General features: G+C 50.0%; 1 protein-coding gene across 3 annotated transcripts in view; it reads right to left on the reverse strand.

The window, feature by feature from the left end:
- Window positions 1-15,624, reverse strand: part of PTPRA (protein tyrosine phosphatase receptor type A) — a 115,063-nt gene that overhangs the window by 8,545 nt on the left and 90,894 nt on the right. For all 3 annotated transcript variants that reach the window (XM_063401369.1, XM_063401368.1, XM_063401370.1), the window contains 11 exons: window positions 15,152-15,230; window positions 14,372-14,740; window positions 12,395-12,412; window positions 8,593-8,677; window positions 7,293-7,366; window positions 5,427-5,563; window positions 2,873-2,963; window positions 2,316-2,392; window positions 1,449-1,485; window positions 261-358; window positions 13-132 (listed from right to left, as the gene is read on the reverse strand). In XM_063401369.1, the coding sequence (XP_063257439.1) occupies window positions 13-132; window positions 261-358; window positions 1,449-1,485; window positions 2,316-2,392; window positions 2,873-2,963; window positions 5,427-5,563; window positions 7,293-7,366; window positions 8,593-8,677; window positions 12,395-12,412; window positions 14,372-14,740; window positions 15,152-15,230 (1,185 nt within the window). The remainder of the gene's footprint in view (window positions 1-12; window positions 133-260; window positions 359-1,448; window positions 1,486-2,315; window positions 2,393-2,872; window positions 2,964-5,426; window positions 5,564-7,292; window positions 7,367-8,592; window positions 8,678-12,394; window positions 12,413-14,371; window positions 14,741-15,151; window positions 15,231-15,624) is intronic.

Genomic DNA, 15,624 nt, shown 5'->3' on the forward strand with positions numbered 1-15,624 from the left:
GACCCCTGGCACCTGCTGGATGCAGAACTTGCGCACGGTGTAATCCACCAGCACCGTCACGTCCTCCACGGACACGCGGATGTTCCCGTAGGTCCAGCAGCCCTGGTCTGGCCAGTACTGAGCACATTTACACTGTGGGGGCAGAAAACACCTGCAGGTGAGCTCTGGACACCCTCACAGGGCTGGGAATGGCTCCAGGACATGCTGGATTTGGCCCAGTTTGGGTCAAATCCCAGCCTGTGAAACCTCCTGGCACCAACCTCTTTCCTCTCCTTCAGGTTGGTCACCATGACAATGGTCGCTGTGTTTTGCTCCCAAATCATCCTCCAGAAATCGTTCACTGTCTCTTCCTTTGGTCCTGAGGGGAAGGGAAAATAAAAAAGTCCTCTTAGGGATCAACCTCTCACAGTTTGGGGCCAAACCTCAGCCTGTGAGGTCACACGTCACGGATGATCCAACACGTTTTTTGCCAATAGTCACAGGAGGTGCTGTGGTGCCTGGGCATGCCTGATCCAAGGAATAATCCTATCACACAATAGCTGGAATTTCTGGATTTGTTTTGTGGTCAGGCATTCCATATTTACCTCAAGAAGGGGAAACCAGACAAACAGAGCATGGACTTGCCCAAGGTCATGCAGGGAAATTGTGGCTGTCCCAGACTCTGCAGAAGTCCTGCTCTGGGATTTTGGGTTTTAGCCACGGGATCCCATTTCAGTGTGGCACAGGAACAGTTCCCTGCTGCCTGCCAGACACAGAGCTAACTCAGCCTACCCTCCCTTGCCAAGCCTGAGGCTCAGGGTGAGCCAAGAGGACAGCAGAGCCAAAGCTTAACCTGAGCCTGGACGTGCTGACAGACCTGATCCAGCCTCCTTCTCCAGCCAGAGCCAGGGAAACTGGCCAGGAATGCCCTGACCCACTGGCAAGTCAGGAGAGGAAATACAAGACGCTCCCCTGGGCAGGTAACATCCTGTGAGTGGCAATTTTGGTTTTAAGGATGTGTTTGAACTTCTGAAGATGTTAAGGACGTTTCTCTCTATCCCATCCCTGGGAGTGCTCCAGGGAGTTGGAGCAACCTGGGACAGTGGGAGGTGTCTCTGTCCATGGCAGTGGGGTGGAATGAGATGGGCTCTGAGGTTCTTTGCAGCCCAAACCATTCCATGATTCTGTGATTTGGGGAATTTAATGAAGCAGCTCCTGGCAGTATTTCCAGAGGTCACAACACCCTCCAGCAATGGGATTGCACAGGCAGGACTTCCTGCTGTCCACCAAGACATCCAGCACTGCTCTTTGACTGGGAAAATCATTTTGGGAACAGCCTGTGGAGCAGCCAGGCTTCCTTTTGACCAGGGGAGCTCTGCAAGATGCTGTGCTGTGGGTAGAGGGGCACAGAGCAGAGGGGCCCAGCCCAGCTGCCCCCAACAGAGCAATGGGAATAGTCCAGAATTTACCTTGTGCAGCAATGAACTTGTTTTTCTCTTGGTACCCCTGCAAGAAAGGAAGAAAAAGGAAGAGAAATCAGTATTTCTCTAACACAAAAGTCATGAAATGCATCTGCTTCAGGAAAAAAACAGAGCTGGCATCTGCTCTGCTGCCCATTCTCCCTTGTGCAGAAAAGGGGCTGCAGCCTCTGAGGGGAGAATCAGCTCCAAAGTTGGGCTGAAATAATTGAAAATCCTTGTGCAAAGGGCTGTTTTCCCACAGGAACACTCCCCATGCTCACATAATGCAGGACCCTGCATCCAGAGCATCCCGTGAAAATCAGCACTGATCCCTGGAAGAGGGGCTGTAGAACTCACAGGGATTGATTTAGTGTATTTTATTTACTGGGGAGGAAAGGAAAAAGCTCTTCTGAGTCTTGCTTTGCTTCATGTGCCTGCATCTCTCACATGTCCCTTCCAGCTGATTGGAGCCATAGGGTGACAAACCACAAAGGACCCATCTCCTCCCAGGGGCAGAGCAGGGCAGGTTTGCTTCCATCTTAGCTGGATCCCTTCATTTCTTCTTCACCCCCTTCCCACATCCAGCCCTGCAAGCTGGGCAGCACTGATGATCAACTGGCCCCACTCTTCAAGGATTTAAAACCACGTGGATGTGGCACCTGGGACATGGTTTAGTGGTGGTCTGGCAATGCTGGGGGAACAATTGGACTTGTGGGTCTTAGAGGGCTTTTCCAGCCTCAAAGATTCTCTGATTCATCAGCTGTTTGCTGACCAGAAATGCCCAGCTCCAGCAGGAGTGGTGCCCCAGCCCTTTCCAAAACAAAGCTTGGCTTTGCTCCTGGCAAAGGGAATTCCCCTTCCCATCACAGAACTCACATTGATGAAGGAGGCGTTGATGTAGTCGGAGTCAGGGACCCCTTCCACGGGAGTCAGGTGAACCCTGGAATGATCATCTGGAGGGAAATCAAAACTCTGCATTAAAGACAATGCCCTCCACTCTGCTGGCACCTGGGGTAGTGAGAATCCAGGTGTTGGAGTGGAGCCCACACTGCTGGCTCTGCTGCAAAAACACCTTCATGGCCCCAAATTCCTCTTGCTCCAACCCAGAGAGGTCCTAGATCTTGTCCAAGGCAGTTTTCCTTCTGCAGGGTGCATATTTGAGGACACCCCAAGCCAGCCCACTGCCCAATGCCACCAGGCAAGAGTTGCCTCTTCTGGCATTTCCCATTTGTTTCGCTCTCCACGGCCTCCTGGCTGCTGAGGGCTCCATGGAGCCTCTCCTCACAGGTACCTAAAGCTAAAGCAGACACAGCCACCCACGTGGGAGGTGAAATGCCCTCAACCATGCCCTTCCCCATCCCAAAACCAGGAATGGGGAGTCCTGGCAGGAGCCCCTGAGTGTTTCCCTCCATCCAACCAGCTCTGACACTCACAGGGCAAAATATTCACATATCTGTTCTTCTCCTTGTTCTCCTCCTTGGAAGCAGCTTCACACGTGGCCTGTATGGGACACGCTGGGAGAGCCTGAAATGGCACAAGTAAAAGGGTTTTCAGGATGTTTTCATGGCACAGCGGGGACAATGTGCTAGCAAATGCCACATCCGAGCATCCTGCCCCTCCGGGCCACCCACACCCCTCACCTCCACCCCAGCAGCAGCTCTCTTCCCCACCGAGCTCCAATGGACCATTTCAATAGCTGGGCTGGACAGGAGAGTCCCTTTCCATGCCTTTGGAAAGGTGTCTGGGATCTCCTGATCCATGGACACGAGGTGGCAGCAAAGCCTCCTGCTCCAAACCCAGCCGGCAGCACCAACGAGCTCATTCCTGATTCCACGGAGGCTCCTGTGGGCTTCCCTCATTAACAGAGCTGCTAATTGTGACCTGATCAAGCCCCCACCGCCCCAGCTCACCCATTGATGGCAGGAGCAGCACCAGGGGACCTTTGCTGGGGGGTACTGGGGTGACAGGGGACAGTCCCCAGTCGTGCACAGGAGGTGCTTCCCCAGCACTGTTTTTCCACATCCTCTCTGAGCAGCAAAGAATGTTCTGGAGGTATCCACCATCCCTTCCTCCAGCTGACAGGATGGCAGGAAGTGTCCAGGGCAATCAGGTATTTATAACCCTAAAAATCCCCCTCCCTGGGCATTCATTGCACCTATTTGGTTTCACCGCAGCCCGGCCAGGAAAGGGATCAAGTTTTGTAGCAGGTGGACAAAGCTGAATGGCTTTTTTTAATCTTCTCCTCGTTCTCATGGTGCCAAATCATGGCTTGGACGTGGGCTGGGGGCACAGGGCTGATGAGGAGCAGCTGAGGGGGTTCAGCCTGGAGAAAAGGGGGATCAGGGGGGACCTTGTGGCTCTGCACAACTCCTGACAGGAGGGGACAGCCGGGGGGGTCGGGCTGTGCTCCCAGGGAACAGGGACAGGAGGAGAGGGAACGGCCTCAGGCTGGGCCAGGGGAGGCTCAGGCTGGATATTTAGGAAAACATTTTCACAGAAGGAGTTGTCAAGACCCATCACGGGCTGCCCAGGGCAGTGGTGGAGTCACCATCCTTGAAAGTGTTTTTAAAAAAGTGTAGATGTAGCACTTGAGGACATGGTTTAGTGGTGGTCTTGGCAGTGCTGGGTTAATGGTTGGATTCAATAACCTTAGAGGGCTTTTCCAACCTTAATGAATCTATCCTGTTCTATTCAATTCTCTTCTAATCTATTTTTCTATTGACAAGGCAAAACAGATTTATTGTCCCAAGCTGCAAAGCTCAGCAATGTCAAGAAGAGGCTGAAGAAATGCTCTGGGCTTGTGGGACAAGCACAATACCTGAATCCCTCACAGCTGAAGGCCAACCTTTGTCCCACACATTGTCATCATTGTGTTTCAGGGTTAACAGCTCACTGAAATCAGATGGGGTCATTCCTGTTTCTCTGTCAAAGCTTTTTATTTGGCTGTCTGTGGATTTAAGGCCATGAGGACTGGGAGGTGAGGGGCAGAGCTTGGGAGGCAACTGTCTTGGGTTATGTAACCAGGAAAGAAAAAATATATTCTACTTCATCTGTAGAAAGAAGTTGGGGGATGGTTTCTTTTTTCTTTATCTCTTGTAACTCCACAGGGGAGGAGGGTGGATGCCTTCTGAGAACAGACCAGCTGTTAAACCAGGGGGAGCAGTGTTTCTGATCTCTTTTATCAACTGTGTCCACCCTCAGGGGATATCTTCTGTTAATGGGCCATTGAGGCTCACCAGTGCCATGACACATTACATCATCCCATTGTGGGATGATGTAATGTGTCATGGCATTCCCTACCCAGATAAAAATGAGGACACAGGGACCCCAGACATTCCCCTTTTCCTTTGGATTCCCAGAGGAAGACCGGACTCATCTCACCACCACTGAACCTGTCTACAGGATCATCTCTACTCCAGCAGAACCACATCTGTCACTCCAGGAGGATTTATTTGTGCTGCTTCCAACACCCTGGCCAACAGGGTGTCAGGTCGTATTCCTGACTCCATCAGGGTTTTCTAGGACTTTTGTTTGCTTGCCCTTTTTTTTTTTTTTTGGTATTACTGCATTTGTATTTTTAAATATTCCTAGTAAAGAACTGTTATTCCTATTCCCATATTTTTTGCCTGAAAGCTCCTAATTGCAAAATTGTAATAATTTGCAGGGAGGGGGGTTTACATTCTCCATTCCAAGGGAAACTCCAGTTTTCTCTGACAGACACCTGTCTCTCCAAACCAAGACAGCAACCAGCGAGCAGAGGAGCTCTGGAAGACCCCAAGACATCCAGGATCATTCAGGATCAGGAAAATGTAACTCTGAAGAGCTGCTTGCTAGAAACCCGCTGTCTCCTGCAGTGAACATGAGGATGAACAGCTCATCCCCACCCTCACCAGGGGCAGAATCAGCCCTGCCACCGCTCAGGACTTGGAGAAACCCCCGAGGAGCAGACCCCACAGCCGGCCCCAGGGCAGCAGCAGAGGCACTCACGTTGAACTCCTCCCGGAAGAGCTTGTTGTCGTCGGCCATGCGGCGGTTGATCTCCTCCTCCAGCTTGTCCACGGGCAGCGGGGGGTACTTGCGGTTGGTGCTGGGGGAGCGGGCGAGCAGGGGCATGCTCTGGGGCTCTGCAATGACACCCGGGGGTCACCAGCTGTCCCCCGTGCCCAGCACTGCCCACCCAGCTGAGCGTTTTAGGGTCGTCCTCGTGTTTGGGGTGGAGGGGATGTTCAAGGATCCTTTTGTTCCACCAGCGTCCACCCCAGACCAGGTTGCTCTGAGCATGGTGGCACCTGGCATGTGGCAGCACTGGGGTGGCAGCAGGGCCAGGGCAGTGCCTGTCCCCTGTGCTGGCACTGCTGGGGCACCTCCAGGGTTGTGGGCACCTCTGGGCTTCTCACAAAAAGATCTTGAGGAGCTGGAGGGTGCCAAGAGAAGGGAAGAGAGCTGGGGAAGCGTCTGGAGCGCCAGGAGCAGCTGAGGGAGCTGGAAAGGGGCTCAGCCTGGAGAAAAGGGGGATCAGGGGGGACCTTGTGGCTCTGCACAGCTCCTGACAGGAGGGGACAGCCGGGGGGGTCGGGCTCTGCTCCCAGGGAACAGGGACAGGAGGAGAGGGAACGGCCCCAGGCTGGGCCAGGGGAGGTTTAGATTGGATATTTGGGAAAATTCCTTCATGGAAAGGGTTGTCCATCCCTGGCACAGCTGCCTGGGGCAGAGGTGGAATCCCCATCCCTGGAGGGATTTAAAAGCTGTGTGGATGTGGCACTTGAGGACGTGGGTCAGTGCTGGGGGAATGGTTGGATTGGATGATCTCAAAGGGCTTTTCCAACCCCAAAAAATCAGTGATCCTATGATGATTAACACTCTGGGATCTGCACTCTCACAGAGGCAGGACAGGGCACTGAGAACCAAGTCAATACTGGGGTTGGAGGCACCTCACTAGGAATTCCAACTTTCTCCTCTCTCACACGGAAATTCTGGCACCACCACTGTGACACAATTCCCAGCTGGGCACAGCAAAGGCAGCTGCTGCTTGTGCTGCTCAGCAAAGCCCAGAAAGGCCCTGTGAGGGTTACACCAACACAGCTGAGGGTTTATGAAGTTCACACCTCCCTTTACAGTGATGTAAGACAGGCAGGGAAGGTCTTAGCAGCCAACATAAAATAAAAAAGGTGCTGAATTCCAGTTAGTGCTTCTCAGAAGGTGTTTAGTTTATGTGGAAGGAGTGCTGAAAAAGCATCTGAAGTGAGCTTAGGAGGTCTCCTCAGATCTTAATCTGTGCCTAAACATGGATGGAGATGCCCAATTTCAGACCCTCAGTGTCAGCTTTGGCTCACAGCTTAGGGGCAGAAGAATTTAGACATTACACAAGGCTTTAAATTGCATCTGTGCATGTTTAGGAGGTACAAAAATGTTTTTATAATGAAAATAAGTGTATTCCCTCTTTTTCCTGGATATGTTAGTTTGGTGTCCACAGTTAGCATGAAGATCTGAGTTTTAATCAGAGACCATCCTAATCCGAAAGAGCAGAAGAATGTTTAATGACTCCCCAAAGATATGGTTTTTTTCCAAAAAGCTTCTTATTTGAGTCAAAGAAACACTGTGAAAACTCAAGAGGAATGTGAATAGTGATTTTGGAAGTGATTTTAATATCAACCACTTGAGGGCAAACATTTCGTCAGCGGGAATGAAAAAGCTGGGAAATAAACCTTCCTTCAGTGAAAGTCTGCCAAAACCACGGCAAACATGGAACAAAGGAGATCGGGAAACAACAACAACAAAAAAATAGAAATTAAAAAATACCTGTCTACGAAAACATGAGGTGGGGGAGGGCCTGTGTGTCCCAGGTGGACTCACCTGTGTCGTCTGTCCGGCCGTTGGACAGGCGGAAGGAGTTGGAGTGGCTCCCTGCCTGCTTGTATTTCTTGAACCTGCCAAAGAGAATTGGGGTGGAAAAGTCACCAAACATCCACCAGGAAGGCCAGGTGCCCTCCCAGGTGAGAGATGCCACGTTTTCTCATGGCTTCATGGATCAGCAGGAGGCTGCACGAGCTCTCAAATGCTGCCTGTGAGCAGAGCTTTTGGCTGAGCACATCTGGAGCAGCTGCAGGAGCCCAGAGCCAGGGGGGAACCAGGAGGAGCTTTAAGGGTGCTCCTTACAGAGGACACCCCCAGGAGTCCCTGCTCCCTGGGCTGATCCAGCAGAGCACAAAAAGCCCAGGTTGATCTGTCCTGCAGCAAATCCCTGCTCCATGCGCTTTTAACTGCTGCTCATGCTCCCTTTGCCTGAAATTCGGAGTTTTGCTGAATCACTGGGCAGTGAACACAAACTCTTTTCCTCAGGCTGGAAGCCAGGTGGGAAGGACTCAAACTCTGCTGCTGCCGAACTCCTGAGGCAAAACTTTCCTCAGGTTCACTGCTGTGAGGGCAGGCCTGGAGCCAGGAGACAGAGGGAAGTTTTCCACTGCTAAGGAAATTGTTTTTTCTTTTTTTTTCTTTTTTTTTTAAGACTTACTTAATCACCAAACTGGTGAGTAAATTAAAATGTTTACTGCAGGTGAATAAAGACATTCTTAGCAATGCTTTCAGGAGCTGGGAATGCTTCGTTTTGAGCAGGGCAAAGGAAAATGGACCTAAAAAGGCTTTATTATGCTGTAATTTCAGTTACAAGCTCCTGCCACTCACAGTGAAAAGTGCACAAGGACCACGTAAGGTTTGGTACCCAAAACAGAGTTTGGATGTTGGATCCTGGTTGCTATCATGATGAAAATCAAGGAATAACAACACACTGAAAGGATTCTGTGGCTGTGCTCAGCCCTCCTGGATTGCTCAATCCATCCTTTTCAGCCTCCAAAGGAAACCTCACCTGCTTTTCCCCACACTGACAGGGCTTCAGTTCAATCTACCCTGCTGAATGTGACATTTTGAGAGGCAGAACAGGAATTCCCCAAATGAGGAGCAGCTTTGCAGAGAAAGGAATGAGCATCACGCACCAGATACCCCAAACATCATTTTCATTCATTGTCCTTACAGGTTTCTTTTCAAAGCACCAGCTGTGTCAGCCTTTAGCTTGGGAGACAGCACAAAAGGCTCATTCCTGTTCATTCAGGAATTGTTTCTGTCAAACAAGGGAATCCAGCATTAAAGCAGCTCTTACCTCAACATGTACAGAACAATAATAATAAATACTATGACTAGGAGGGAGGACAGGGCCACCATCACAGCTATAATGGGAGTCTCATCTGTAAGAGGAAGAGAAAGGTGTGGTTATGGACACTGGAAAACATCCAGAGCCATCATTTAACAGGGCAGAGTTCTACAATTTCTGCTTGAAAAACAATTCTGATGATGATATTAGTAATAAAAACATAATAAATAATAAATAGTATTAAGTGATGTTGCATTTTTTCGGTCTGAGAGTGAAGACGGAAAAGGATGAGTGAGCACCATGTGCCTCAGACTCTCCCAGGTCAGATTAAAACCTGAAACCACCACTCAGAGCATCTCAATCTTCTGCAGGAGTTGGTCACTGTGAAATTGTGACCTTGCAGATAAAAACAGTGATGGGGAAAGCTGGGACTGGGCTGCTTTGGGGGTTCCTTCTGCACAACTGAATGTGCACGTGGTGGCCCAGCAGCCACCAGCAGAAATTTCCTGTCAGATGGTGATCTACAAAATATTCTGCCTGAGACTAAAGGCTCCAGAGGAGTTCCTAACAGGCCCATGAGTTTGGTGTAATATGATAAGGAATTTATATTAAAATGAGTGAAAATTCCGGCCTGTCTAAGATCCCAGATACATTTGTAACACCACCATGATTTTGCTTCCAGTTCTTTGTCAAACGGCACTAGAGGGCAAAGTTTCCTGCTGCACCTGGGATCTGAACACCTCCAGGGTGAGATCTGGTGTGCACCAGGGTGCCCAGAGAAGCTGTGGCTGCCCCTGGATCCCTGGAAGTGTCCAAGGCCAGGCTGGACAGGGCTTGGAGCAACCTGGGACAGTGGGAGTTGTCCCTGCCCGTGGCAGGGGGTGGCACTGGATGAGTTTTAAGATCCTTTCCAACCCAACCATTCTGTGATTCGCTAATTATAGAATAATTTGGATTGGAATTGATCTCTAAAGACCATCTACTCCTACCCCCTACTCCTTCCTCTCTGGAAATACAGAGTTTAGAGAGCAGGAGAGCTCAGACACCACCAGGCCACCAAGGGTGACCCAATCTGGCTCCCTTGCAGAAGCTCCTCAAGGGCACGTACCTCAAAATCCCCTTGCAAAAACACTGAGAATAGTCTGAAACATTCCCATCCTCCACTTCCACAACAGATTTTTTTTTCTTTTAAATAAGCCATTTCTACCTTGTGCTGGAGGTCAGTGAACCAGTGGTCGGTGCTGGCAAATCACCCAGATGGGTTGGAAGCCAAGCAGCTCCAACCAGGGAGGAGAATGGCCCTGAAGGGCATTTTTCAGATAAATGTGGATGCCAGCCATGCCAGCTGGGGTTATTTCCATTTTTCATCAGCTCCCTCCATCTGAGGGGGGCACCACACTGTGTCTACACAGCCCCAAGAGGCTGCAGGGCACGACTCCCTTCCCCACCTTCTGTGCATCCATTCCCTGCAGATTCCTGCTCCATGTGTCTCAGCAATTTCAGCCAGCAGATTTCCTAAGGTGGGGTTTGTTTTGTCCATCTCTGAGGTACCCAAGGGCACTCTGATTATATTTCTGTGTTTGTCCCTCTGTGGTGTGAGGTCTGGGAATGTTTTTTTCTATTAAAACATATGATTTTTGTGTCATGATTTCAAGGCAATGACCCAGTGTGAGAAATAAGTTAAATTATCCTGGTTTTTGCATGTCTTTGTCCTTCTCATCTACTGCCCTAATGTGGCAGCACCTCCCACAGCCCCAAAGGAATTTATTGGGAATTCTGCCTCCTGCACAGCTCAGCAGGTGATGAGCCTTGGCTTTCCTCATCTCAACACTTCCAAAAGCAAGGACAGGTTGATCTTGGCCCAACCACAGCCAGCCCTGGCCTCTCACTGAGACTTCTGAGCACAGCCACCATCTCTATCCTGGCTGCAGGAGAGGCAGGAGAGCTGCCTTGCCAAAACCTGTGGTGTTAAGTCACCGTTGGACCATTATTTTCCTGCCTTGGCTGGAGTTAAGCTCAGCCTAAGCAGTGCTGAGCCAGTGGCTGGTGATTTGTGAGTGAGGTGTGATTGGAGGGCAGGGTGGCTCTGGCTGAAGGGTGCAGGGAGCTTGGAGGTTTTGGGGTTTTTTTCCAGCTGTTCTTTCCACACATCTGGGATGAGGAGTCGGAGCTTTCCCACCCAGCAGAGCCCAGGGAGGAAATGAGCTGGAGGGTCCCCAGCTGCTCCCTCCCTGCCCTGCCAGCCCTGCTGAGCTGTGCCAACCCCTCCACAACTCCTGTCCTGCTCCAGCCTCAGCCTGAGGGCTTCATGTTGACAATCCACTTGGAAAAAATCCACTCAACCTTCTGCTCCCACAGTGCTGGAGCACCCACTGCAGTGCAGAGCTTGGAAGGCATTAGGAAGCTTAAATCTTGTCCTGGCCCCTCTGAGGAGCCACCAAACCCTCCTCTGGTGCTTGGGATCATGTCCAGCTGCAGGCAGAGGTGCTCCACAGGCTGTTCCCTGCACATCCCCCAGACCTGGGCACAGTCACGGCAGAGGGACAGGGCTGAGCCCCGATTCCCTGCTCACAGCTGGCAACATCTGCCCACAAAACCAGTCACAGGATGGTTTGGGACCTTAAAGATCATCCCATTCCACTCCCTGCCACAGGCAGGGACACCTTCCACCACCCCAGGTTGCTCCAAGCCAGCTTTGGACACTTCCAGGGATGGGGCTGCCACAAATCTCTGGGCATTCTGTGCCAGGGCCTCTCCACCCTCACAGTCAAGATTTTATTCCTAATATCTAATCTAAACCTGCTCACAGTTTAAGCCATTTCCCCTTGTCCCATCACTCTATGCTCTTGTAAAAAGTCCCTTATTTCATCTGATGTCCTAACTATATTTATATTCATATTAGCAATATTAGTATAAATCTTGTTAGGAAGTCAGATGTACTCCCTTTTTTTTTTCTTTGCTCTCAGGAGCAGGGATGAATGAGAGCAGAGAGAGCACAAAATCAGGCCAGATCTGAGGGAATTACACTGAGCATTTCTGCAGAGGCTCAGCCACAATTTCCAATGAGTCCCCCCAGTCCTGCATCCCTTTCATTCCCTCTGCTAAATGTGCATCTGCCTGCTCCCTGGACCATCAGGGGGCTGGGGGAACCGGGCACAGCCAGCAGCACCAGGCAGAGTTTGCAAAGCTGCAACACCACCAGAGCCAGGATGGGAACACAGAGAGGCAGCTGATTCCTCCAGGTGGGAGCCAGCCCGGCTCTGCCCGCTCCTGGAGTGCTAAAGCCATGAGTAATTGCAAATATTCTGCTAGAGATGCCAGTTCTCAGAGCTGAGAGATGGAGAAATGTCCCTAAAGTGCTGTTCTCTTACAAGAAATGGGTTTGTGTTGCTGCTTGCCAACAGAAGGAAGGAGAACAATAATTATTCCCATCATCTGCAGGATGGGTTTGGATGAAATCGCGTAAGTCACAGCAAATAAAGACAATTCAGCAGCAAAACAAAAAAAACAAAACCAAATTGCCTGAATGGCTTCTTAGACTTTGGTCATCCAGCTCTAGGGACGTGCTGACATTCTCAGAGCAGGAACAATTTGTATCTAACAGGACATGTACAAACTGGAATGGGATTGTTGCGTTCTAAGAAGAAAAGCTCAGCAGAAATTAAGATATCAGCGTGTCACCAGCTCTTCTAAAGAGCTTGAGAGGCTTCACAAAAGCACATTTGGAAGTCCTAAGGAGAGTTTTCTAATGGCAGAATGCTTCTAGAAATGTTTTTACTGAGTAAAGAGCAATGAAATATAACATTCTTACCTCTTCTGTCAGAGTTACCTGCAGAAAAAGAAAACAAAAGTCTCTTAGCAACAAAGGAAGAAGACACTTTAGTAAGTCAAGAAGGATCAAAGACCAAGACAGGAACAAATTTAGTAACTCTCATCATCTGCCTGTAAATCTTTCCTTTAAAACACTAGCTATAAAACCAGCGTGTTAAAATGAATTTCTGAGTAAGGAAAAAAGGAACAAATCCTGAATTTTTATCAGCAGAACAAGGAGCTGAAGCCAAGCTTTAACACCAATAAACACAACTCACTGTTTAAACCCATAACCAGCAAGTCACTGGTGTAATTCATTAGCACTTAAACATCAAGAGATAACACTGGTGCATAATTTTAAGAGAGTGGCTGAGCCAAAAGTTCAATTAAGAGCAGCTGGGCTCAGGGATGGGGGCGAGGAGCATCCAAGGAAAGTCTCGACCTGCTGGGTTGGATGTCTCATCCAGAGGACACTGGAACAAACCTGTGCCAGGGACAGCAGAGCCTGGCTCTGCTGGGGCAGTGCTGCTGGCACAGGCACCCCGTGGCCATGAGCTGTGTGTGAGGAGCTGCAGCCCAGGCTCAGGACAGTCCTGGTGGGTTTGGACCAGGAGGAACTGCCTGTACAACCTGTGACCTCCTGCCCCAGTCCCTTTCTCGAGCACCACTTGATTCTGCCATGACTGACACCAACATTTCCTGTTAAATCTAATGGCAAGGGCAGCCCTACAAGTGATTTTGGTCCTTGACAAATCACTTGAGATAAAGAAAGAGTGAGGTTTGATCATTTGTTCTCTGGGGTGACATCATGTGAGAAGCCATGTCTGGCCTTGATGGTGCAATGGCCAGTGTGTCATGGCATACACCAGGGGAGATCACCAAAACTGGGAACCCAAACCACAAAAAAAGGCACAAATCACAAAAAAATGGTGAATTCAGTGCCCTCAGAAGCAGACATCATATTACAAAACACAGCTATCAGCAGCACTTAAGGCTTTTGCCTCCATCTCTCCTGTATTAGGCTACATTAATACCAAACCGGCCCCATGTGTGTGTCTGTGGCAGACTCCCCCACTCTCCAAAAAAGGATTTGTGTTGGAAGGAAGCTGCACGAGCTCAGGGGTGGCAGAACACTACAACAGCTGGGTTGTGAACTTCCTTCAGCCCCATCCCTTCCTATGCTGGTGGCAAAGACAACCTCACTGCAGCTTCACAGGCTGTGGCTGCCAGAGATTCCCAGAGGAAAAGGGCACACACTTCTCACTGAGCTGCACAGACACCCAACATCCCTTGGGAATTTGGTTCTTAAGCAATATACACTTGACACCTCCCTGCATTAACTCCACCATTATCTTGTTTCAGGGTTTTCTAGTCCACAACCAAGCTACCAATCCTGCTTTTCCACTAAATCCCAAGGTCTAGCAGGCACTGCCATCTTCCCGTTGCAAGCTGGAGACGCGTAGTGCCCAAACTGGGTCTCAAACAATACAATGAGCAAACCATGGCTGAAGAGCCACAGCTCAGCAAAGATTTCTGGTCACCTCAGCCTCTTTTTGCCTGATTTTTTGCTTTTAACCCAGACTGAGCAGCCAAACTGTGTTTTATGGGGTCACTTTCCTGATGTGCCAAGAGGGCAGTGAGATCAGGATGGCAACAGAGACAATTCTGGCTCATCTGGACCTTTCAAAGATTGAAGTAATAGGGAAAACTGATAATGTAAGGAGAGAATCATAGAATAGTTTGGGTTGGAAGCAAAGATTATCCAGAGCACCTGTGGACATTTTTCACTAGATGATCTTGGCCCAAACCTCTCAGATAAATCTCTTCTGATCTGGGCCATTCAGGGACTTCTCTTGTTTTATATCACCACGGATTCAGCCCCAAAGTGACTTTTTGCTCAGCAAAGCGGAAAGAAGAGCAAAGAAACGAACCCAGAGGCAGCGTGGCCTGGAGAAGAAGAGGTGGAGGAGGTGCCTACCATTGTGAGAAGCAGAGGAGGTCTCCTGTGTTGTCACCACCAAGCTGGAGTTCCTCTCCGTCGCCTCCGCCTCCGTGCTGGGGCCGGCGGTGCGCGGGGCCGGCGGCGTCGCGCTGGGGAGCAGGGATGGGGCTGGAGGCACAGGCACGGTTGTCCCCAGCGTGGAGGAGATGTTGAGGCTGCCAGAGGTGGCGTTGGGGGAGATCCTGGCGGCTGTGGTTGGAGGAGGTTTTGGTGCTGTGGTGGAAACAGTCCCTGGAGTGCTCATGTTGAGTCTGTTTGTGCTGGGCGTGGTCCCATCCTCAGGACCTGCTGTAGGAGCTTTTTTGGTGGAGCTCCTGGGGGAGGTGGGCACTGTTGTGGGTGGCTCTGAGAAGGGAAAAGCACAGGGGAACCTCTGTGAGATGCTTTTCTGTGATGCTGAGGGGTTTAGATGCTGAAGATTCTCGTGAGTGTGACTTATAAGGATAAAACACCCAACAAATCCTGAGCGCAGGTCACAGCAGGTGATGCAAAAGTCATAAAAATGTATCTTGAACAGGTTTGAACCTCCCTATTTATGGCGAGGTACAAACATTACAGCCCCTGGAGGTGAGGATCAGCATCAATCAGAGCTAAACCTGTGGGCCCCATTTATGAGCACCTAAGCTCATCACCCTCTTTCCAACATTTTATGTTACAGTTATGCAGAGAGCAGCAGGAATGAGATACTGAGCACATTAACACTCACTCCTTTCATCCTAAAGATGGGATAAAAGAGAGATGAGGAGCACAGCTTACCTGTTGTAATGTTGTTAGCACCTACACTTATCAGGCCACTTCCGAGCAAAAGGAGAAAGAACCACAAATCCATGTTGACCTGGGGAGGAAAGCACAGAACACTGATTTAAACCTTCATGCAGTATTATCCCAAAATAATCCAAGGTGGGGACGTTGCTGTGCATCTTGTAAAGCTCAGAGGGAGGAGTGGAATTGTGGCTGCAGTCCCTGCAGGCATCTGGATGGGAAGGATTTATGGGGGAGTTCATACAACCACAATGGGAAAGAACATGGAGAAATCCCAGTCTGGTGGAGCAGCAAAAGTGTCCATGGATGAATCAGAGAATGGGTGAACTGTGGGAGAGCATGAGAAGAACAAGCTGAGCACTAAAACCAAGTATCTGATCTTACAGGAGATCAATAAATGGTTCATTTAGTGGCCTGCAAATGAGTGTACCTTGAGCAAACTCAAAGGCAGTTTAGGTGAAGACCAC

Source organism: Prinia subflava, chromosome 7 (genome assembly GCF_021018805.1).
Source record: "Prinia subflava isolate CZ2003 ecotype Zambia chromosome 7, Cam_Psub_1.2, whole genome shotgun sequence".
Classification (NCBI taxonomy): Eukaryota; Metazoa; Chordata; class Aves; order Passeriformes; family Cisticolidae; genus Prinia; species Prinia subflava.